The following is a 24,698-nucleotide window of genomic DNA, read 5'->3' on the forward strand; positions in this document are numbered from 1 at the left end:
CAGGTCTATTGAGTGCTATTCTAGTTCGTTTGTATTTCCACTACTCGCGAAGACAATGTTGGAGTGGGGCGTGCAGATCCCAAAACTCGTCTGAGGTTCCTACTGATGGTTTAACATCTTCCATCAGATCAAGGATAAAACATGTAGATTACACAGCCTTTATTAAAACTTAACATCATTTCATAATTCATTTTAATACTATTGTGATTTCTACTTCTCTCTTCATACTACATTGTGTATTAGTGCTATATATATATATATATATATGCTTTTACATTATTTTGATTTCCCTTTTATAATCCAGTTTCAGTCATAGGAGTACATACTGTATGCATACACAGATGCAACATTGACATTATTGTGTGACCTATGCTCTGCAGAACACCTTGGATAATAACTATAAGCATTTATTAGCCTGTACTAAAGAACCACATGAACAAGCACATTAAAGAAAAAAGGAAATTAGACACAGGGCAATGAATGAGCTATTGAAATCAAAGTGCAACGGTTGGAGTATTAAGTCAATGAATAGCATCAAACTGGTTAATAAATCTAGTTTAAAAGTGCTCCTAAGAGTTGGGGCGGGGTTATGGAGTACTCGTGTTCACGTTTGCAATCATTCATATTTTTTCGGCACATAACACCTCAGCAGTCAGTACCTTGGCATAGTAAGCAGCATAGTATTCCATCTTTGTCCAAATACAACTTTTATAAAAACAGGTACCTACAGTGAGAAGAATATGTAGTAATTTTGTAAACGATGATTTCAGAAATGAAAGAAGTAGGTTATACATTTCAAAGTGGCACTAACAGAGTTCCTCCTCTTTCACCGTCTGGTCACATCTGGTTGGTCACACTGCACAGCGCTGTGGACTGACTGAGGCACAGCGGGCGGTCACTGACTGTGTTTGACTCGATCATGGCGGCTGGTGTGTTGGAAGGGAGTGGACCAACCCCCCCTGACACCTGGCTCCCCCATGGCCTCCACTCAGGCCTGGCCCTCTGGTTCTGCGGGCTGTGGCTGGTGCTTCTGGCTGCAGCCTGCTTCCCCTCGTACGCTCCCCTCGACAGTCCATTCATCACAGTAGAGACGGACGTCTGATCCAGGTGCTCAGCTGAGACCAGAGGCTGCCGGTCCTCCTCCTCAGAGATGGCAAACACCGGCACGCTGACGTGATCACCCTCGCCTGGGAAATCACGCCTCTTTATGGCCTGGCCGCCCTCCATCTGACACTGGGTAGAGGGAGATGAGACGGAGCTGGGCTCTGAGGGTGATCCCTGGGACTGAGGAGCCCCAGGGGCCTTCACCGGGTCTGCTGCACCAGAGAGGAGGCCGAAGCACGGGCCCGGGAAGCGCGAGCGCCGCAGGTTGCTGGTGGAGCTGAGACGCCGCTGCCGCTGGGCAGGCTGTGTCATAGGGTAGGAGGCGTTGCTGATGGATGAGTCAGAGATGGTGCTCGTGTCTGCCTTGGCGTCCAAGTGAATGTCGGAGAAGACCTTCCTGCTGTCTTCTCCCCTGCAGTCAGCTGTCAAACTGGATGGATTCTGAAATGATAACAGTTTATCAGCTGCAGTTTTTCACAATTGATATTGATTGTCACAGAATGAAGAGCACATGTGTAATAAGAGGAATTGAGGCTTCCTTGCATTGAATTTTCTCATAAGCCAACATATATAATACCAGTGTTTGTCGATTATGTAAAGCCTAAACTCTCTATATTGCAATTATGAGATCCTTAGGTCAAGCAAATAGTTCTAACAAGTTCATCTACATTGAAAATAAATTGAATTATCCCATAACTGCTAGTTTGTTCACAAAGTAGACTTTAAGACACACTAGCACACATGTCCTTAAAGTCTCTGGGTATGAAAACAGCAAAGCTTCTAGTACTGACGCTGTCCACGAGCTTGGTGAAGGGACTGGTGGAGTTCCAGCTGCACCACTTCTTATGCAGCTGTGGCATCGGAGGGAGGAAGTCCTGGAACGTGCGTACGCTCCAGGCTCTCGGCCTGGCACAGCCACTGCCACCGTCCTTGGCAGAACTGGCACTAGTGGGTGAGGTGGTGGAGTCTAGCGAGGGCCAATCACTTGCAGGGCTGGGACCAGTGTCACTGTGTCGCAGAAACCTCTCCCGCTGCTAAGAGACACAGAATACATGAAAATTAGAACGAGCATGAGACCCTGTATGGAGTGAGCACTAATAGAGGGTTGTTGTTGCGGGTTTCATTTTTGAACAAATTTCAAAAACTCATAGATATTAGTTCCTTACATGGGCCTGATTTTGTTCTATAAAGATCCATAAATTATTCCCGGAGAAAACGGCAAAATAACTCGCAATGTTAAATGAGTGAAAAAAATTGTCTTGGATCTGCACCAAGATTTAATAAGTTCTTCCCTGACCCATGCCGCATCAGTCCACCAAGTCTTGTGTAAATCTGTTAAGTTGTTTTAGTGTAATCTTGTTCACAAAAAAATGAACAGGGGTGAAAACATAACCTCCTTGGTGAAGGTAATTAAGACAACAACACATATGTAGAGCACATAACAGAGATGTAATAATGCACAAGCACTCTACTGCAGCAACAAGGGTCAATGAGGCTGCTTGTTTGGGTCAAACACACATCCGTCTTTGGTTCTGAGCATTGATGGAAAAGCTGGACTCAGATGGTAACAATGCCACTGTAATATCTCACTGTGAAAACAGACAGATGGATGATTCTGTCAGGCAACATGAGACTGTGTGAATTTAGTTGTCAAGTCAAGAGACACAAGCTTTGAGAAACGACAGAAATTGATTATATACATATATCAACAAATAATTACACCTCAAACTGTAAAAAACAGTAAGAAAAGTATTGGTTGTTTCTTAACATGTAAATTAAGCTGCCGTCGATTAGAGTCCCAACTCCCCTTAGAGCAACAACACTGTCTTCAGCGCGGGGACATTGGGAACTGACAGGCTGCCAATCTGCACCTGCTACACTGCCGCCTCGCACCTGAATTCCTGCCTACGGATTGTGTTGTGTTCTTCATTAATGGATTAACAAGAAGGAACTGTGCTGATTAGCTTGGCGCGCTCAGTCGAGCAGCCAGCCAGCCGAGCATGTGTGGCTCACGTACAAATCTCAGGCGTCATTTATTAAGTATATTAAAGCTGTCAAGGGAAAGGCGGCCCGGCTTTGGAACCGTTTCAGCCATATTTTTGATGTTGCGTATGCACAACACTTAGCATATGAGCAGAACAACACATGATTAAGTAAGAGGACATTTGACTGTGCTGAGATTCATATTTGCTTGTGAAACCTGGAGGTTAGTTGTGATTGACAGGTGAGATGAGTGACGGCCACTTTATCCTTCCTGATCAGTCAGCTGCTGTTGACCAGGGGAGGAGGAAGGTTTTAGGGGTTGCACCCATCAGACACAGAGCGAGTCCAGATAATCCTTCCCACAGAGTCACTAGCAGCTAGCTTTGTCTAGACAAGAATTAGCTCGGGGTTTAAATGAAATGTTCTTTTGGTCGCTAAAGCCCCACAAACACAATGGCAACTTTAAGGATTGACAAATGAGGTGAAAAATCAGCCACCCAACATGGTCGCTTGCAAACCGCGGCTCCAAAGATGGAGTGTCAAATCTATCTGTGGTCCCTGGAGAATCTCGACATTTAACAGATGAATTAAATCTCTATAAATTTCAGGCATCATGAAAGTAGAGTTCCCTTGATCTTAGCATCTTAAGTCTTCTCTCTTTCGTTCAAGCGGTCCTTTCAATCCAAGTGCTATTCAATTGGGCTTAATGCACATAAATACAGTACTTGAGGATGTGTGATGTGAATATACCATGCTAACCTAGAAAGATAACCTGGCAATTACAATGAGAAGATGCATTTGGCCATTTTCTGGGACCTTTGCCACTTTTAGCCCATTTAACATTTCTAAAACATTATTTACGTGGATGTCTGCATTGAGGACACACACAGGCAGACCACACACTGTGTGCCAAAGCGTGCATGACACACACCGACACACACACACAATCGGAGCTGGGAATCTGGCCCTGTTGATAATACTCCATTAGCCTAGGCTGCAGAAAAGCTTGCCAGTCCTTCAAAAAGCTGCCAGAGCTGTTTTATGCCAACTCTTATTCCAAGAGAATACAAAAGAGAGCAGAGAAAAAAAAAAACATTGCTTCTTCCTCAATGTTCCTCCCATCTTTTAATTATCCTCTTTTCTCATTTATGTCCTCATAGTTTTCATAGCGTTACACTGTACCACGCGTACGCCAATAAAAATGGTGTCAGTCTTATTAGGAACACTGCGTCGGTTCAAAGCAATGAATGCCCTGTCACCTCTGATGTTCATTGGTTCAGGGGTCATTTCCCCAGGGTGAGGGGATCACCCACAGACTTTGGACTTGAGATGAAACAGACAATGTCACTGTCCACTGTGAAACGTCAGGAATACTGTTGTGTAAAAGCTTTTTACCAACTGACCTGGAGAGTGAGGAGACTAGACTAAGACTAGCAGGCTGCAGTTATGCTCGCAGCTCTGGGAGCTACAGCACTTTGAGCTTAATGCCAACATCTGCATGCTACCATGCTCACAGTGACCATGCTGTTTAGCAGCTACATTAGTGTGATCACCATTTTAGATTTGTTACAACATGCGAAAATGTCAGTAGTTATTTTCAAGTATTTCATCAGAAACCAAAGTAGGAAACAAGTGGAAACCACAAGGTGGTGCTATATAAAGATGTAAGGGTTGCCAAATGTCTATATACAGTCTATGGTTACCAGTCATTAGGATACATAATCTGAGAACCATGAATGTCTGGTCCTGATATTGTCCTAATGAATGAAGTAGATCTTTTAAAAATTAATAAGTGAAATTGTTGACCTGCTGGTGGTGCTACAGTCATTAAGTGTCATCCACAGACAATTGTGAAAGTACAAAATTTCGCATTAATCCAATCAATACATTTTGAGATATTTCTGTCTGAATCAACCCGCCAACTCAGATGGCCACCCATAGAGCCATGCAGGTCTGTGCATGAAGTATAATTCATCTGCAGTTGTTAAAAAAATGTCACTTTAGGGGGGTTTTACCCAATTTTCTTTGTTGTGTACTGACGCAAATGTTGATGGGTGTGATCTTACTGTTCTACAGCCAATACTGTCTAAATGCAATTAATGTTTGCCTTCAGGCAGGTTTTTAGGACAACTGAGTGAAAGGCTTTGGAACTTGTAATGTCCTAACTAGGTGACATCGTAGACAACTGCGTTAGCACGAAACTGGTTCTTACCGTGTGAGGTGAGAAGGGTAGCCTGCTTGGGCTAGGGGCTGAAGATACAATGAAAACCTCATCGGCACCAAGGTCGAGTTCAGTCAACCCGCTGCAGGAAAGGTCCACCTCTGCATTCTGGGAAATGTCGATGGAAGCACTGACTACAGAACAGAAAAAGTATACACAAGATATACTGTATATTGAAAACATTCCTGTCAAAGCTGTTGATTGCTAAATAGTTGGAGATCAGAGCTTTCAGTAAAAGCTGCATTTCCGCAGTCGGTAAGAGTGTAATTATGTGTAAATTCAAATTTTGTACATTATCATAGCCTTCACCATTGAAATGTAAAAATCTGATGATTTGATTATTAATTTCATATGGCATACTGCTTTGAGTAAGGGCTGCAAGCTGCTCAGAAATAAGCAGTAGAGCTGAGGATCTTGTAGAGCCAACTATAAGTGGTTCAGTGAAACAACATGCAGAGTGGACTCATCTCAGCTCCTTCCCTTTTTGTGGACTGTATGTTTTGGTGTAAACTCCTGACACCGCGACTCGGGCACACAGAGAGGGGGGGGGGCTGTGTTCCCCTGTTGTTCAAACTACTCCCAGGCTGCTTTGTGGGTTAAATGCCACAACCCACAAATCTCTCAGCCTGAGTTCAGTCCCACTGAGAGGGGGGGGGGGGAAGAGAGAGAGAGAGAGAGAGAGAGAGAGAGAGAGAGAGAGAGAGAGAGAGAGAGAGAGAGAGAGAGAGAGAGAGAGAGAGAGAGAGAGGGGCTTTGGATTGTTCCAGGATCAAGGCCGTGTGCTACTTTTCCTTTCCATTGACAACCCTACGGACCCACCTTGAGCCCTAAGCTTCTTTTTCATTGAAACTTGACAGAAAATTGATTCCACCTAAAACCAGTTTGTGTAAAGCTCTGTGTTGGATCAATCTTTACTTGGAAAACTCCTGTAAGACAGTTTTTTTTATTTTGGGAAAATCTAGTAATTTGCTTGGAATAAAAAAAAATGAGTGATTACGATGAGCAGAGAAAACAGGCAAAATGAAAACTAAAAATAAGGGCACCATCTAGAGACACAAACCAATCCCACTCTATTTGATTGACAAGTCATCTCCTCAAAAACAGCACAGGAATTGAGGAACATCCCCCAAACCCCAGGCAACAATTTCTAAATGAGTGCACTAAAACTTAACAGAGCTTTGCCTCGCCATGAAACTAATTAATGGCAGATTTATATTCCTGAAGGTATTATTATCATTCCTGAAAGGGTCAATATAAATCAAAATGAATGACATCCACAGTAATGCGCTGTGGGGCTTTGTGCTTGCTGCACTGCCTCTTAGTGAATGCTTGTCATGCACAGAAATAACCAGACTATAGATTTTAATAATTTAGCAAACACTGTACAGAAAAATGTACATTGACAGCTTCGGAATAACATTTGTCTGTGCCTGTGCATGTGCGTGTGTGTGTGTGTCTGTGTGTGTCCTCCTCACCTGTGTGTGGCGGGCTGTCGTTGTTGTTGCCCTGGTCTGTGGTCGTCCCCAGGTTGGTCTGATTCTCAGCCATCAGTTGCAGCTCACTGACCTCGGCCCCTGTGTTGTGGACGCCCTCTGGCACCTGCAACACAGCACGGTGCCACTCACCTTATCCACCTTTCAAATCACACATATCGTCTTTTAAGTTCACTTGGAAGTTATACTAATGCAGGCAGGTGTTGAATTAACTTTATAGCCATGTTGGAGGCTAACAGAACGCCCCTAACAACAACAAAAAATCCAATCTATTTTCATTTTGATAGGGTGAACATTTTGTATAAATCATGATCACAAAAGGGTTTTTTTTTTTGCATTTGACGATTGTAATATAGATTAAATATATTAAAAGTTGCTCCTGCAATAAAAAACAGAAGTATTTGCATGATTAAATACTAGTATAGCTGTAAATCAGGCTGTTTTTGTTTTAAACCAAAATATTTCCACACAAGCATATATCATTTTTTCAATTTCAAACTACGTCAAACAAACCTGATGCTGTCCCAAGTGACATCACTTGAGGCTCTTCACACAGCTTCCTCTGGAGCCATTAAGGCTTTGTACAACTTATTTCACATATACAGTATCACTCCCAAAGACCTCCCAAAGTGTGCAAAGTTATTGAGATTCCCCTTAAAATAAACGTTTTTCTTGTTGAATCAATCTATTAATACATTATAAATATCAATATCATTAATATACAGGCTTGAGATGTAATATATAAATCTATAAAATATTTCTCCTCATTCTGAGAGCGTCATCGAAGTTAATGTCAAGGATTTGAATAACAGCAGGTTATGTTTATGTGTAAATTACAAGTCACGATTTCACGACGGAAATCCTTGTATCTAATATGCAAAGAAAGACACCCCCCCCTGTGTCATCATCACTTAGCGCGACCTTTGTTTTACACTTGTGTGACCCGAAGTGAACCTGAGGTGGTGCGGCTCTGTGGGGAGTGAAGAGGCGGTGCTACAGCAGCGGACAATGTTGGCTTGAGCAGCAAACTATATTAAAAAGAAATGTCCAGTGATCACAGCTAAAGCTCTGTTTTCAGAGGAATGTCTGACTGACAAATAAAGAAATACGAAGAGGACAGGTAGGGGAGGAGAGGGAGTGACATGTAGAGATGACAAAGAGTGAGAGAGATGGGAGGAAAGGGTGAACGGCAGCAGCGTCTGTACCTCGGAGTTGCTGGACGCGCAGGAGCTGGCTCTTTTTGGACACAGTTTGGGCCTGGAAAACATGAAGCACCACAGCAATTCAGTTTATAATTACACACATATCTGAAAGTCAGCTTTTATGAATGTCCTCAAAATGTATCTCCCACTTTTGGCAGCATGCTGGACAGTTTAACCAGAAATGTAAAATGGAACACTGTCCAATACAACTGTACTGAAGTGGGATCTTTCTGACAGTAACCACCTCACTCAGTTTGTAATAGCTCCAGCATACCTGTGGCTATTTCCCCCCTCAGTTGCTCTATTGTGGTGTTGAATGATGGAGCAAGATGCATTCACACACACGCCACAACTCCAGCAGTTCACACAGTGGTTGTTACTGGGATGTCATTGCTATGCATTGTTTTTTCCTGTGGGGAAGCACCGCTGTCATTTATTTGCCCATAAAAGCAAATTCGGACCATAATTCACTTACAACACTGTGTCTAAAGGAACAAAAAGTGATACATACATTCACTTTTCTTCGGGGGGTATTGATATTAGATTATTTCACAATTGAGGAGATAAAACCAATTTACCTCCTTCATGGTGGGAGTTAGGGTTAAAAATCTAATACTGTATCTGTGTGTCCATGCCTTCTGTCCTGTTCTTAAGTCCATATGAACCAGTGAACCATGCAGAAATACTTGAGCAAGTACCCACTTATTAAAAATTACTGTTACAGCTGAATGAGTTCATTACCAGCCACCGCTCAACTGACGGCGACCCCCACTGTGACTCTCGTCCACCTTTGGCCGTTTTCTGACCAGCGGGGACCTCGGGAGTTAATCTCACTGCTGCTTTAAACTTGCAAGATCTCGCCTACGGCTCTCGTTTTCCGATGATTTCTGTGAACTCGTTTAAATTAATAGGGAAAAACTTCTCAGGCTGCTCATTTATTTCATGGTAGCGCATTTCCTGGCTTTCGAATGACTTGTGTTGTTGTTCTTGCTAATTACACTTTCATTTTATTGAACACGTGTTTACAATTTCCCCGTCATTAATAGTGAGACCCTGTGGTGTCATGACAGAGACACTGACCAGAAATGAACACGTTTCGTGTTAAAGCCGAGTGCTTCTCACAGAAAGCTAAATATTTAGATTAGGAGGGTTTAGATTTTTGTCTGCAAATGTAAACCTTCCTGGATCCTGGACCATATGGATCAGTTGGGTAAAGCTCGTAAGAACAGATAGTATTACAAACCTCCAAAGTTAACCCCTCAGTTTCTGTTCATTGTCCCCTGGGATGGAAGAGGGAACAGCTTGTAAATTACACCTTTTGATTGAATGACAATGCTATCGGTACAAAACGCACATTGAGTTTTATTTCTCCTTGTTGTCCCTTCCCCCCCCCATTTCTCCACCCATTCACTTTCTTGCATGCCTCTTGTGTGCTAGTATTAAAGCCAGGTGCTGTACCTTGAATGCCCCGTTGTATACGGTGAGAAGGCTCCACATCAAGGAAGCCGCACAGTTGCAGCCAAACCCAACTAATCACAGAGGGTCACCACATCAGGGACTAAGGCTTCCAGCTGAGTCAACATAACAAAGGACAGACTGCGTATGTTCTGAGTGTATGTGTGTTTGCATTGAGGTTACTGACGCACCAGCCCATTTTCATTCAGGAGAAGTCAAAGATAAGACCTGTGAATTAGGATATCAGATTTATCTGAGAAAACCAGATCCTGAACATTTTTAACAAGACGAAGAGTTTGCAGCAGCTCTGTGAGGCTGTGAATTGCCACAGTCGTGATTCTCATGGTTTTTTCCCCACCCAAGGTGGATGAAAAGCCCACCCCTACTCTGCCTCTGATTGGCTAGTACCCATTGCCTTCATTGTTTGGGTTCAATGACTGTAGGGGTGAATTTGGGTAATCTGGGACATTGGGTTATGTGGGACACCTAAGCTTCACTCGGTTTATTTCCCGTTCTAACTAATTCTGGTCAACAGGACTTTTACTATAGGTTAGCATGGACATCATGTGACTGAAATCACATGACTTCATGGGGGTGATGCCACAGAAAGGGACCGGGCAAATGTAACATTAATGTTAAGGATATAAATAAAACAATGTTCCTAATTGTTATCAAATTATGTTTGTGATGTATTCAAGCAAAATAATACACATATACAATTTTTTGTAACATTTTTTAGTTGTCCCACTTTATCAAATCTGATTGATAATGTAGGACAGTCTGGGACAGACATTTAAATTCTCTGTGGGAGATATGCATTTAGTGACTGAACTAAAACAATGTAGCATATGGTCTGCAGGTGTCAGACAGGAGTTAATGGTAAACACAGTCTGTCCCTGTCGGTTTAAACTGGTTAGCTAACTAGCATATTATCAGTTAGCTCTCTCTGACAGAGATGAGCCAAAAACCACAGAAAAGTTTCTTTCCTGTGGTCTGCAGCCATTTCACCAAACATGTGGAGAAGACAATGGGCTGACCGATGATGATGGTCTCTCACCTGCAAGGACGTTTTTTTCCCTGAGGAGCCCCAATAGACCGGTGAATTACTGAAGGAATAATCTGTTATTTTTTCCTGCTGTTGATTGAATTTTAATAATAAGAGAGTTCATACCACACGGACACATGTTCAAGTGTTAATTTTTAAGTTTTATTTAGATAATAGATAAAAATGGGGTGAGATGTCATGATTAACAGCTGATATTGACTTGATATTTGCAACTTGCAAATTGAAGCACTCCTGCAAACCCTGTTTCTGGGATATTTTGGCTTCATTATTGCACAGTGGGAGGAAGTGGAGAGGCATCAGCCATCTTTATATACAGGCATTGGTTGTGTAGATCAAATTTCGGCATTAAAACTGATGACTGGTTAGGGTAAGAATATCAGGGTAAGCCAATCAGACACAGTCTTTGCCTATCTCAAAAAAACAAAGATATTCATCATGTTGACCATCTTAGTTTAGCATATTAGTGTGCTAAGATTATTAGCATGATCATTTGCTGATAAGCAACACAGGTAACTAAGGCTGATTTCTTCAAATTTGGCACAAACATTCAGTTGGACTCAAAGATGTACTCATTACATTCTGGTGGTCAAAAGTCACTATCACTGTGACCTAATGTCTTTCCCTTTCCCTCGAGAATGTGATATCTCAGGAATATTTTTAGGGAATTTCTCTAATATTTGGACTCAAGGATGAATGGATTATATTTTAGTGGCCTAAGTGTGACCTCATGTCTGTTTCATTCTTATGAACACAATATATCAGTAACTACATATATATCTGGCAAAAACATTCATTTGGAATCATGGATGATCATGTTAGAATTTGGTGGCCAAATGTCGCAGTCACTCTGAGCTCACAAGACATGTTTCTGGCCATACTTCAAGAATTCATATGATGCTAATTATTTTTAAAATACAGTTCACAAAACTAATCAGGAAATATCTTCCAGTGAACAGGAATTTCTTAAAGTAATGGCCATCAAGTAGATGCTGAAAATGTTCCCAGGAGAATGAGAAAATAACCTGCTGGTGGGAATATGTGAAAGATCAGTAAATAATCATTAGGGCTCGTATGCTGGAATCTTTGAATACTTCTACCAGTTTTTATCTCCATCATCTGAGAGTTTTACAAACACACAAAGGCAACAGCATCAACTTGCTGGTGGCAATAGAGGAAAAGTCAGACAACAATCTAAGTCACTAGGATTTGTTTGTAAAAAAATTTACTCCATTGAGTTTTGTTTAAATGCTCATAAATGAGCATAACATATAGTATGTCCGGGGGTTGATATTCAGGAGTCGACACATGGTGGCTCATTTCTGGCTTTAAAATTACTTTCAAGTTTGTACTATTTTCTGGAGAAAATACCACCCAGGCAGCACAATTCCAGAGACGTCATAGTGTTGTTGCTATTCATTAAGGGCTAATAGAAGTCAATCAAAAACTATTGAATTGAACCGGCTATCTGATGGTCGCACTTATTGTCTTTGATACAGTCTCACTGTGTTATTTTTGTAAATTCTTTGCTTTCCTAATAAAGTTAATGGACTTCTGTTACCTGAAAATGATGCAGAGGGCACTTGTAAGTATCAGAGCGAAGAAGGCAGCTCCGCTCACAGCAGCCAGCAGAGAGTCTACCTTGCTGGCTGTAGGAGCAGAGGCACGGAGGTCCCCTCCTGGCTCAGTCAGGTTGTGGTAGTGAAAGAGCAGAGCAAAGCCACGGCCCCAGTGTGTTGTAGTGATAAGTTCCATGATGACCTCCACCATCTCCTGGTTGGAGCCGAAAACCAGCTGGCTGCTGGGAGGGCGGTTGGACCCACAGAACCTGGACGAAAAGGTGATGAGGTCTGAGATGTAGAGGACATCATGAGGGCAGGCGTCAAGCACTGACTGCTGCGTTTCGGGACTCACAGCTGGAGTGTCAGTGGTGTGTGGTGAGGCAAGGGTGGTCTCCTCCACAACTGTGCTTGGGTTAGAACTTGGGTTGGGGTCTCCCCTAAGGTGAGACAAGGAGGCGGAGTTAACGATCTTGTCTCTTGAAGGCACAGCCCCAGGTAAGAGGAGAGAGGAAGGAGGTGCTAAAGATAAGCCAGAGGAGGCATCTGCAGATCTTTTGGCAGAATTGGAGACTTTGGTAATTTCCATCTTTGTAGACTGTTCCTGGACCACTACTTGCTTGACCTCACTATCTTGGGAGGACTGTTGAGTCTTTGTGACATCCCCTTCACTCTGAAGCAAAGGATCTTTAGCTGGCGATGAAGTTTCATCTACCGCAAAGCTGCCAGGGGTGACAGTCGCCTCTTCATCTGCCTCTTCCTCTTCAAAATTAGAGATGGCTGAGTATTGTGCTGCAGAGTCATGGCTCTCAAACACATCAAAGTCAAATATCTCCAGGATAAGCTGGTAATCAACAGGTACAATGAACAGCCACACACAGTGTGTCCCAGAGGAGTAGTTGTAGGGGAAGCCAGGAGACAGAATGAGGCCTTGGACGTCCACCACATCCACCTTGGCACCACAGTCAAAGTACACCTGCAAAGTGAATTATAATAAGTCAGTTGTGTCACAAATCTAAAGCTGAAGAATCGTACATTTTTATGTCGGTCGTTTAATGACACCCTTTCTCAGAGTGACAATTAACATGACTCACACAGCTCAACAGGTTGAGCACAGGAAGCACTGCCAAGGTGAGGGCTTTTGATTCACATCGGTGCCACCCAAGCTAGCATTCATGTTATTCTTTGGCATTATGTTTAATAGTGTTCTGTTGGTATCATATTGCACTCTGCCTAAATTCAGAGACAAGTCAGATAATGGCCACTACGTCAATAATTTTCTATGACAAAAGTAACAACAACCATGGTAACTATCAGCAAATATCAGCAAACCCAACTCGACATAAACCGGCTTGCAACTGAACTGTTCAACCCTGCTGTTCTGCCTTTATACCAAAGCCTGTGTTTTGCCTCTATTGCCTGCTTGGGTAACCCTAAGGAGGGTATTTCTTCAAACATGCTGGCAATAATTTTTCCCAGGTGTGCAGGGATGTTAGGGGGACTTAGGCCCTAAGCAGCGGCAGATGTGTGGCTGGGTCAGGGAGCTGAGGACCAGACCTTTGTAGGGGGCCTGCGTGTTTATGAGCTTTCCTGTTGGCCTCAGTTCTGGACTGTGGGAATGACTCAGACTGGCAGACCCCCATGCCAAACAGGTAACACACCAACACCCGCAGGCAACACTTGTTGTCTGGACTGGGCTAAAAGCATAGGAGATCACTTTGAGAATGCAATTTTGATGGGTGGGGGGGTGGGGGGGGTACAAGGAAAGCTAAAGTCTGTGGAGCCAGACAGGCCCTCTGATTGCTCCGTGGACCATCTACCCCCATATGAATACATTCATCAAAAGCCAGTCAGTATAATTTAAGTAGCAAAATCTACATAGAATTTACAATCATGACTGGGAGTGAGGAGCACTCGCTCTGACCTCAGGTCATCACAATCAAACCAAAAGTCCCCTCCATAGTTGATACAGCTGACAATGTCACAGCCAGGCTTCAGCACATTACAGACACATGGGAGGGGAAGAGGGGCAGCAGGACCTGTGTAACTAAAGAAGTAATGTGTGTCAATGTGTATGTCGTTGGGTGTTACACACGTGGGTGTCATCACATATTTTGATCTCATAAGATCAAAGATCATTCAAATTAACCAACCTCAACTAACCTCAAAATGTTATATGAGAAGATAATAACATGATGACCAATTCAAGTAAATGTTTTGCCGAGTTTAACATCTCATCTATAACCTCAACAGTCCCAATGTTACGCTGTGATTCGGGAAGATGGCATTCCTCGTGCAAAACTTAGGAAGAAAGTCAAAATGTTATTTTTGGACTGTTATCAAGCAGCTGGTTGCATCTTCAACATTTATTTTAATGATGTCCAGTGTTTACATGCAATACTTCTACAGTCTATTCCATATATATCCATATATGTACTTCTATCACGCTAGAAAAAGTCTGCTTCTCCAGTAGTGCAAGCAGCCAGGGCAACGAAACACTGGGTTTAAATGTTGGTTAAATCCCAGGTAAACATTTCATGTTTCTGTGCAGACAGCATTCTGAGAATAGGTTTGATGGTACAACAAGCTGCTGAAAAATTGACCAAACACCACTTCACATGGACAAATCACAGAGTAACATGCAGAGAGCTGAGGTGACAGATGTGGCTAATTTTCAGTACCCAGTGTTTTCCATGCACTGATGTCCTGCCACAAAATCAACATTAACCACCACATTTTGTTCTTCTATTTCATTACTCTTTCAAATCCGTAAAATTGTATTACATTTTTGAGCTGTGTGATTCATTCAGCCGCATACTTGTGCTCTCTCTCTGTCTTAAAGTCTGTAATAGTCAGCCTCAGTCAGGAGAACCAAGAGAAAGAAATCTGTAATGTTTTTACTCTCCCTGTCTGTCTTTCCACCTGCCCTCTCTGTGTAGCTTTTATTCAGGGCGTGCATTACATGCTACACTTGCACTGCCCACACACTTACTAGAAATTAATGTGCTCCAGCAAAGAATTACGTGGGTGACATTTGAACGGGCCAAATGCCATTCCTGTTCAGGAGAGGTTAGAGCGAATAAGCTGATTTGGGGTTTGCAGTGTTTGCGGTGGGGTTACGCAATGAGGGGAACCACTTCACAATATGGGGGCATAACAGGGGGAAGGGAAGGACAGTGTGTCCCCCTTTTTTAGGACAAAAATAACCAGCGATGAATAGATGTATATTTATTCATCCTGGTGCTGGTCTTTCCTCATATATTTTATCCTTTTCACCCTAAAATAAATAAATCTATTAAACTTTGAAAATGAAAAAAAAATAAATGTAGCAAATAATGCTTATCTATAAATGAATAGTGATCTCCTGTGCGATGTGAATCCTGCATTTGATGAAAGAGAACTGTGTCACGGACAGAGACTGTGTCATCTCTCCCACCGAGATGAGGCAGCTGGGAGGTCCCCTGTGGGATGTGCATGCTAGACTACACATTAAAGGGCCCCAAAGTGCCACAGTGTCGAATGGAAATGGGACATTCTTATAATGCCAAACATCTCAGTTCTGTTACATCACAGGCCGCTCCACTGGCAGGCCGCTAATTATTTAAGGATGCCTTTTCTCATGGCGAAACAATTGGGCCTCAGCGCCATATTGGTGAGCCACTTCACAAAAGGGGGAAGGCAGATAATATTTTAATGAAGTGATGCTAATAAGTACAAAGCAAGTTGAAAGTTTACATAAGAGCCGGCTGGTTATTGTGCCCCAGTTGTGCCAGTGACAGGGGCTCCCCTGGACAGAAGTAGATCGACTGAGCACATAATTGTCTGAAATGACTTGTTCAGTGAAACATCAGACCAGCTCCTGTCATTACTAAGAGGCCCCTGACAAATGGTATTGTTCTTTTGTTTTCACTTTGCATTAGTACATCCTTTAAAAAATGTGTTTCAATCACATTCCACGATGAGACTCATATGTCTGTCTAATTAGCACAGAGGCAACTTTAAGTCCGCTGACGGATGTTGTGGAGCTGAGATGTTTATACATCACCATTATATTATATGTGCCATTATATAAGAATATTGTTTGTCAGAACAATTTATTGTTACAAATAATATTTTACAGAAATTATTTTAACTGCATTCCACGTATTCTGGGATATGGTCCAAAAAAGATGAGAAATAAACAAATAGAAAAATGTCACTTTTCTGTTTATTTGAGCATGGAATTAAAGCTCTGGAAACACCTTTTATTTGACAAAACTAAAGTGTGCAGTCTGACGTAAAGTTTCACTGTAACATGGACATTTTAAAACCGCCCCAGCTGACGACACCACTGTGAAAACAACACGAGCAGGCTTCTGCTGAAGTACCACACACACATACACACAGGCACGCACGCATGCACGCACACACACTCTGCCTCTCATGCACAAACAGCTCCGGACTGGCTCATAAACAGGCAGGCGGGCCCCTAAAAAGGGGGCAGGAATCCTCACCAGCCCTGTTTACTGGAGGAGAAAAGTGACACTGCTTCACAGGCTAGCGCCCGGGCAGCGGCAGTCCACTGCATTACAATTGCACTCAAATTGTTCAGGTCAGGACCAATATCAACATATAGTCAGAAGGCTTTGTGGTAGTAGAATGTAGCCTGAGTTTAATTTCACAAATTTTTTTTTTTTTTAAATCAAGTAGTTTGGTTTGATTTCAGGTTTCCGTGACACAAACCCAAAGACCAAACAACATTTAGAAAAATTAAATGGAGAAAATCATGCGGCTAGACATTCGTCCCTACAGCTTCATGTTAAAAAGTGAATGCTGAAATCACTGGCATGAGGCAAAATTCACCACAAATCCAATAAAAGCTGGAGCTATTTGAGTTTAACTAGATTAGAAGTGTTACTAATTCAGTTAGAATATAAAAGTTGTTTTTTTTTCTCAAAGTGCAACAAACATAGAGGAATTTCCCTGAGAGACACAAACATCTAACAAAGTAATGCAGTTAACACGGAGCTGCTCACACACAAGACCTCACACACTGTACAAAAGGACCGTGCTTGCAGGGTAAACAGAGTGCAGCAAAGATTAGTGACCTCCCCATGAGCTATACTGATCCGTTAGGACTGGGCAATAAAACAATATCAATAATTATTGCCATATCATTTTCATAAATAGCAATATAACAAAAATCCAACATTTATTGATGTATTGCTTGTGCATTGTCAAGCCCAGTGAAAAGGTATAACACATAATTGATCTACCTCAGACTCGTAAAATCAGGTGTTTTTCAGTCTCTGCCCATAAAGAAGAGTAAATAGGTCTTTAAACTTAGAATAATGATATATTGTGACAGTTATTGATATCGACTGATTTAAAATTTTCCACTTGATATAATTTTTGGCCATATGACCCAGCCCGATGTTAAATCTGGTTAACATACACAGATTTCCTGTATATATCAATCACAAAGACTGATTTTCAGGTAAAAAAGCAACAGACTGGAACTCACTCTGTGCAAGATCATTGCAACATGAGTTTTTAGTTTATCTACAGCTCCCTCCAAATGCACAGAAGCTCCTTAAGGTCACTCTCCGCAGCTGGGAAAAGCCACTGATACTCGATTCCAGGCTCTATCACGTTATCTCCCCCTGTGATATCAACACCTCTCCTGGTGGGCTCATGTCACTGGCTGCACGTTCGAGCCCGAGTGAGTTTACAAACAACTGGCGTGGCAGCCTGATTAAGCCCAGGCATTTCTAGGGTCTCACTTGTTGGCCACTGTGGGGCTGGCTCAGCATGTTTCCGCCATCGTGCATCATGAGTGACTTATGAAAGGCCTCTTTGAGCCCAAGCATGTTTGATCAACATTTTATGTACAGAGCCATCATGGGAACCTCGGAGTTGCCCTACATGAAAACACGCAACACTGGAAATTATTACCACTTCGGTCCTCACACTCACACCGATATGTTAGTGGGTGGGCAAACTGCTCTCGCTTTCATGTTTGTGGTGTAAAACCTATTAACATATTTCCTCTAAAAAAGAGTTGCTGTTGCTGTGGTAGCTGCTAAAGCAGGCCTGTGGAATGACCTTATCTTCAGGGTGGTTTCAACCAGTTTGGTGAAATCATTTCCAGATTTTGGAATGTGGTCCAGTGAACGCATCCATGATAATTAGTCTTTGGGCAGCACCTCAATGAGAAGCCCTATCGTGTAGACTCGGATGCACTGTACTGAATAACTGCAATCAATCTAAATGGTCTGAATGGATACAATAACATTTCCAAGTGAACCACAGAATCAAAACTGCCAGATAAGCTAATCTTTTTTTAATATAAACTCAAGCAGCACTGATGACCTCTGTACAACAGTAGGTTGTGACAATTGTTGTCAAAGTAATAAAATCCCTACTGTACGGTAAACCCTGAAATGTAGTGACTTCGCTCTTTTCTTCAGATGTCAGGTTGTTCATGTGAAGTTCTCATTAGTTTATTAGAATTGTGTATAAATAGATCTTTAAAAACACAATTACTTCAAATAATCTTAATATACTGATATATCTGCATAGACTGTACTATTCTGTCAACTATATGCAATTAAACAGATTTTATTCTATTTTTCAATTTCTGTACTTGTTTCCAACCCAGGAAGACACAAATAAATATAGACAAACATAAGTGATAGTAAAATGCTAATTCACAGTGCTCAGTTCAAGCATGAACTTTTGTTTGGGTTAGAAAACAGTTGCTTGAAAATATTTGCTGAAAGGGAAGGATTCTGGAAATATATTTTAAACCTTTCATGGTTTTACACAAATCCATTAACAGTCTTTGAAAATTAGAAGCGTGGTAGTGTAATGTAATGTTAATGCCAGAGAGGCACCAACCAGCGATGACTAAAACATTGACAGAAAAAAAGGATTTTAGAACCTAGCTCGTAAATTGTGACTAGCTTAGCAAATCATCATCATCTAATATAGCAGGTGCTTTATATAATGTACGTTTTGTATTGGTCTGAACATTACGGTGCTGTAACAACATTTCTAAGAGAAAAGTAAAACAAATGCAGTTATTGCAGCTATTGAGCCTTTAGCTTTTCGAAAAAGTATTAAAAAAAGTATTTGTTTTATACTGAACAATCAACTGTATCTGCAGCACAGGAACACTCTGCCGTCCCATCGCTTCCCTTCACAGCTCACAGACACTGTGATATGTTTATCTGTTGACAGGCTCTGTGCATCTGTTGTGATATAACTCATGGGAGGAATAAGGGAATTCACAGTTCCATGGGGTCCGACCCCTCAGTTCAATTAGAGATGAATGTCCCCTCTTTCCATCCCAAATAAAAACCTTGCGAAAGACGGAGCCGAGCAACAAAGCAGGGATCAAATGCACTTGTCCACAGCGCTGAATTGTGGACCAACAGACTTGGATGCCTCCCATTTTTTTCTGAGGGGGATAGAATAAATTCCAAGCTTGTTTATGCTGTTCCAAAAATCAACTTAATACAAACGGGGAGCGGAGGACAAAGCCATCATTTACCGTGCCCCCTCAGGCAGATAATTGCAAAGATAGTGAGCACCCTATGCACACAGGAACTAAAGCTGGGGAGGCTGACAATTCAATATACCAAGGGCTTTTGTTGTCTAGTTCTAAGAACTGTGCTGAACTGTTGTTGTCCGCCAGCGGAAGAGGACAGCTCTTGACAGGTGGAAGCCACAGAGATTCTCCTGGCTGTCAACGTTTGTGTGCATGTCCCATTGCCAGGGGTAATCATTTTATGTTATGACAGCAGCCACTGTTACACATGGGAAAATGATGTCGCGTCACACAAAATATGGGATCACTGAGAGGGTGACACAATTTATAATCTGGGTACTTTTTCTACAATGACTGACAAATTTGGCAGGAGGGCAAATAAAATATGAAGCATCCATCCCTGTCATTTTAACAAGTCCATTAGATTAAAGATTGTATATAGAGTAAAGTGTATATTTTCTGAGCAGTGAGAGATCAGGGTTCCTTTTCTTCAAGAGCAAGTGTCAAGGCCCACCCCTGCCCCTGTCTGTGTAAACATGACTGTTCCAGGCTACTGGCAATGTGCATCAACAAGTCCTGTCATCCTCAGTCACATGCAGTGTATTTTTCTGGTGCAGGTAGCCACATAAACCAAACTACAGAATGACACCTCAAGTTATGACATCAGCCTACAGGCTTCAAGCAGAGACTATTTGGGCTGGCAGGAGCTTTAGTAGAAGCCAAAACATGTCAAGCGTGAGTGACAGCCTATAACTGAAAGGAAAACACAACCCCTGACTGTTTTGTGTCACGTCCATTAGAGACATAAACTCTTGCTCGTGAACACCTTGCAACGCCAAGAGTCAGAGCTTGGGAATCTGCCTCAGTGAGTATGAGAAGAGCAACATAAGGTTAACACGCTCTCAATGTGGTTCTCATTTCTGCAGTTCGGACTCTGCATGCCATTCTCCAACTCTGTGAAGTGCACAACACCAAAACATGCCTGTGCCATCAAAACATCCATCTGAAGGCCCCAGAGGATAAAATGTGCCACATTCCAAGTTAGTCCGTTTTGAAATACTGCCCAAGACTTTCAGGGATTTGTTGTGAATGGCAGAGGTGCACGAAAGTCCGTCGGTAAGACGTAAAGCAGAAAAAAAGTCTGGCAGTGGCTCACGTTGCAGGGTTTTGTTTTTCATGTTTTGAAAGTTTTTGGATGACAAAAAACACGTGGAATATTCTAATAAAAATCGAGAGTAAGTTTGAAACAGCATCTGAATCTACAGCAGTCTGCAGGTTATATGAGGCGGATGTGTCGGCTGAATGTTATGTACACACACCGACTGCATGACAATTTCAACAACCTAGTCATTGAATGTAGTTTGTTTCCTACGCAACTTTAACAAATTCAGTGGCCGCAGCCGCTCGCGCTTTGGGGAATGATGCGCTACATCCCATCATGTTATCGACAAAAGTGTACGCAAAACCCAATGTAAAAAAGTGTACATTTTAAGATCATCGCCAACTACCACATTTCTCTCAGTTGAAATACAAGACATGAGAGGATTTTAGAAAAGCAATGGTATTCCAGTAAGGTCGGCGTACATTTGACCAAACAAAACGCATTTCAAGGATTTAAAACTCAACTTTTAGAAACTGTCTCACACTACGAAACGCTTCCCACTACAGTCTACTACGGTGCTTTTGGCAGCACGACAACGTGGACAGAACAGGCGAACTAGATTTAAATTCAAAAGTAGTAGATACGAGTCTTATGTTGTTGTTGAAAATGTATGCCGAAGTAAACGTTGGTAGATCATTTTTCTTAAAATAACTTGCTACGTGTCCATTGGGGTCATAATGTTTGCCGAGGAGCAAACAATAGTTAAATGACAGGATTTCCGAGCGGATTCCGGGGCTCGGTTCTCTCCAGTAAAGTGAGCACGGCTCCCACACACACGCACACACACTGGGCTGGAGGTAAAAACTTGGTAAATGCTCACTTACTTTCTGTGCAACGCTGCCCATGACGAAGAGTAGATACGTGGTGATGAAGACATGCGGCCCGAGCGACGTGACACAAGTCATCTTCCTCCGGTCGTCCCGCACACTGTCCACACCCGCGGCCCCGCTTCCCTCTCATTCACCTGAAGTGTCGGGAGCGCGCTTCCATCGGGTCATGGGCGAACTGGAGCTCAGGATCAGACCCGAGCTCCAAACTCTGCTGTTCTCCAGCTCACCCCCGACCTATACATGCTTCTCTTCAAAGTGTCAAAGTGAACTTTACTGGGATTCAGACCTTAAAAGCTCCATGTGCAAACAGAACAAGGCAAGTACACTTAAAGGTCCAGTGTGTAAGATTTAGATGAAAAGGATCTATTGGCAGAAATTGAATATGAAATAATCCAAGTAATGTTTTCACTTGTGTGTTTCATCTAAATTGTATAAATTGTTGTTTTCTTTACTCTAGAATGGACCCTTTATATTTAAATACTTTATATTTACATCGGGAGCAGCTCCTCTCTACGGAGGCCACCATGTTGTTTTTTACATTAGTCCAAAGTTTTGATGACAAATGAAGGCGACGACAGGTTCTCCGTCATGTTTGGAAGGGGAGTGTGAGGTGAGGGTTGTTCAGCTGCAATATGCAACCTCACCACTAGATGTCACTAAATTATACACACTGAACCTTTAACACAACAAGACATAATAGATAGCAAAGACAGACAAAAAATATACGTATACGCCTAAAGAATGAAAAATAGCACAACATTTCACAGTGGTTGGATTATTGCAGTAACAGTAAATGTAAACTTGACACTGGTGAATATTAATAAAGTTCTTGAGTACAATTAAACATTCTATTTCATCTTGTTCAAAACAATTTAATATATGAATACAAATGTGGTTTCAACCAGTCGACTGAACGTATATCAGTAGGTCTACCTATGATATTCCTGTATATTTTCATTAATGCTATATTTTAGGCCAACCTATAGTGCAATGAATTCTAAATCTAAATTCTAAATGATTTAGTGAGTAAGTGCATGAATTAATAGCTTTCTTTCAGAATTCTACTTTAGCCTGGCTCAAGAAGTTTGCAATGTAAACAAGTTTTATTGCACATACATTTATATTTTGTTCAGAGCTTCATAAGAAATGTGCCTGTTTTTTGTTTGTGTGTATGAACATATAAGTGTATGGCCCAAGGTTTTGTGTGTGGGGGGCCTCCATAGTTGTGAAACATCCTGTACCTGATTGATTCGTTTTAAAAATATATTTATTTGATAATCAAATGTAAATATACAAGTTGTATAGTTCCGATTCCAAATCATTAACTTGATTGTCTGAGCTATTTCATTCTAGTGAGACCTTCTGGGATCAGAACACGTACATACAGGCATAGAAGTGATAGTGATGGTGCCTTGATGGGGGAAAAACACTCACTTCTAAATTCCACTGCTGCCTGTCACAGGAAGAATTTCTTCAGACCGAAGAAACTAAAATGTCAGTTGAATGTGGCACCAACTCCTCTTCTTTAGAGGCTGCATTTTAAAGCATTATATACGATAGGTCTGCGTATTCCTCTGATACACAGTAAGAGCAATCATGTCGGCACCAAATCTGCTAAATATGATTTGACCAGAACTTAACAATGTTAAATAAGATCATTTTGATGTGGATCAACATAGTTCAAAGTGATTAAAATCTCACAGGGGAAGAAGATACAAGGAAAAGGAGAGGGTATTAGTAGTTTAGGAGACATTCATCTCAAAAGGCTTCAGGCTACATGTCTTTCATTCAATTCTGACGGTTTAAGATTGATTTCTAGAAAAAAAACAATACAATTAAGATAAAAAAGTGGCCAGTTCATTGGATGTTTTCAGCCCCTTTATTCTGTCCCCTCCATCACTGTGTCATTCTTAATACTACCACTAAATGGCGCCAGAGTACGACAAATTGAAATCCTTCACTTTGCCTTTTGACAGTTCTTTTTTTATTTAACCTTTGCATTAAAATGATCGTTTAACCCTTGACCTTATACTTTTATTTGCATTATGAAGTTTATCTGTGGGTCTCACTGCTTTGATAGAGTCTTGGATGTGATTCCTGACACCTTAACACCTTAAACATGGATCCCTGCTCCCTATGTAGGTGTCAGAGTGAGCTGAACTGTGGGTCAAGCCTGTAGATGGTTTAGAGTGGTTGGCATGCAATTGTCATGTTGAGGATACTGGTGGCTGGGTATAAAAATGTGAATATGGCAGGGGTCTATAGACCTCTGACCAGTTCAATTATAATCTTAGAGAATACATATTTAGGCCAAACTTTATTTACCATAGTACCATAACGTGAATATTCTCTCTTTTCAATACTCATCAATATTTGTTCCTTTCTTTTTTTTGATGTGTGAGGACATCAGTGTAGGGGGCAACAAACATACCACAGCATCATCAAAAACATACTTACTGATTTTATTGATGTAATAATAGGAATTGGGACTTCGTCATATGTTCTGGTGGTCTCAATCAATCTATCAATCCATCAGGATAGTGATGTGTTATTTTATTTTTATTATCTATTTCTGATTATAATTTCCCACCCAGAGTGAGCAAAGACCCATACGCTACTTGTAGTTGGCTTTATTGATTTACCATAACCTGCATGGTTGAATACCTTTATTGTAAGTTGCTTTGGAGGAAAGCGCCAGGTAAATGAAATGTAATGTAGTGTAATGTAATAACCCCGAACGAAAGCAACAAGTCGTAGTTAATCTTTAAGGATGGGTAAATAATAATAATAATAATAATAATAATAATAATAATAATAATATCATCATTATCATCATCATTTTATTAATTGCAGATTTTATTTTTGAAAACTCGTGTACATTAACATACAGAGAGACACAAATGAGCTGAAGAAAAAACTAATAGCTTCAAATTTAAAATAAAAGTGTCATGTACAATTAGTTATTGAAATGTGTCTTATTCTCAACTCTTAACGCGGTGTCAGATCCTTGTGCCCCCGCAGAGGTAATGTCCGTTCATTATTATAGTACGTGCAATGTTATGGTCGTTGCCATAAATGTGCACCATCACTATCTC

At 41.5% G+C, this 24,698-nt stretch overlaps 1 protein-coding gene across 1 annotated transcript; it reads right to left on the minus strand.

The window, feature by feature from the left end:
- Window positions 1-142: 142 nt before the first annotated feature.
- si:dkey-112e17.1 lies at window positions 143-21,753 on the minus strand. The gene is made up of 7 exons (XM_034595948.1): window positions 21,598-21,753; window positions 12,083-13,056; window positions 8,007-8,058; window positions 6,784-6,907; window positions 5,300-5,442; window positions 1,896-2,138; window positions 143-1,545 (listed from the first exon to the last, which is right to left on the minus strand). The coding sequence occupies exons 1-7, from the start codon at window positions 21,676-21,678 to the stop codon at window positions 838-840; spliced, it is 2,325 nt and encodes a 774-aa protein (XP_034451839.1). The 5' UTR covers window positions 21,679-21,753; the 3' UTR covers window positions 143-837.
- Window positions 21,754-24,698: the final 2,945 nt, after the last annotated feature.

This window comes from Hippoglossus hippoglossus, chromosome 9, assembly GCF_009819705.1.
Source record: "Hippoglossus hippoglossus isolate fHipHip1 chromosome 9, fHipHip1.pri, whole genome shotgun sequence".
NCBI classification, from domain to species: domain Eukaryota; kingdom Metazoa; phylum Chordata; class Actinopteri; order Pleuronectiformes; family Pleuronectidae; genus Hippoglossus; species Hippoglossus hippoglossus.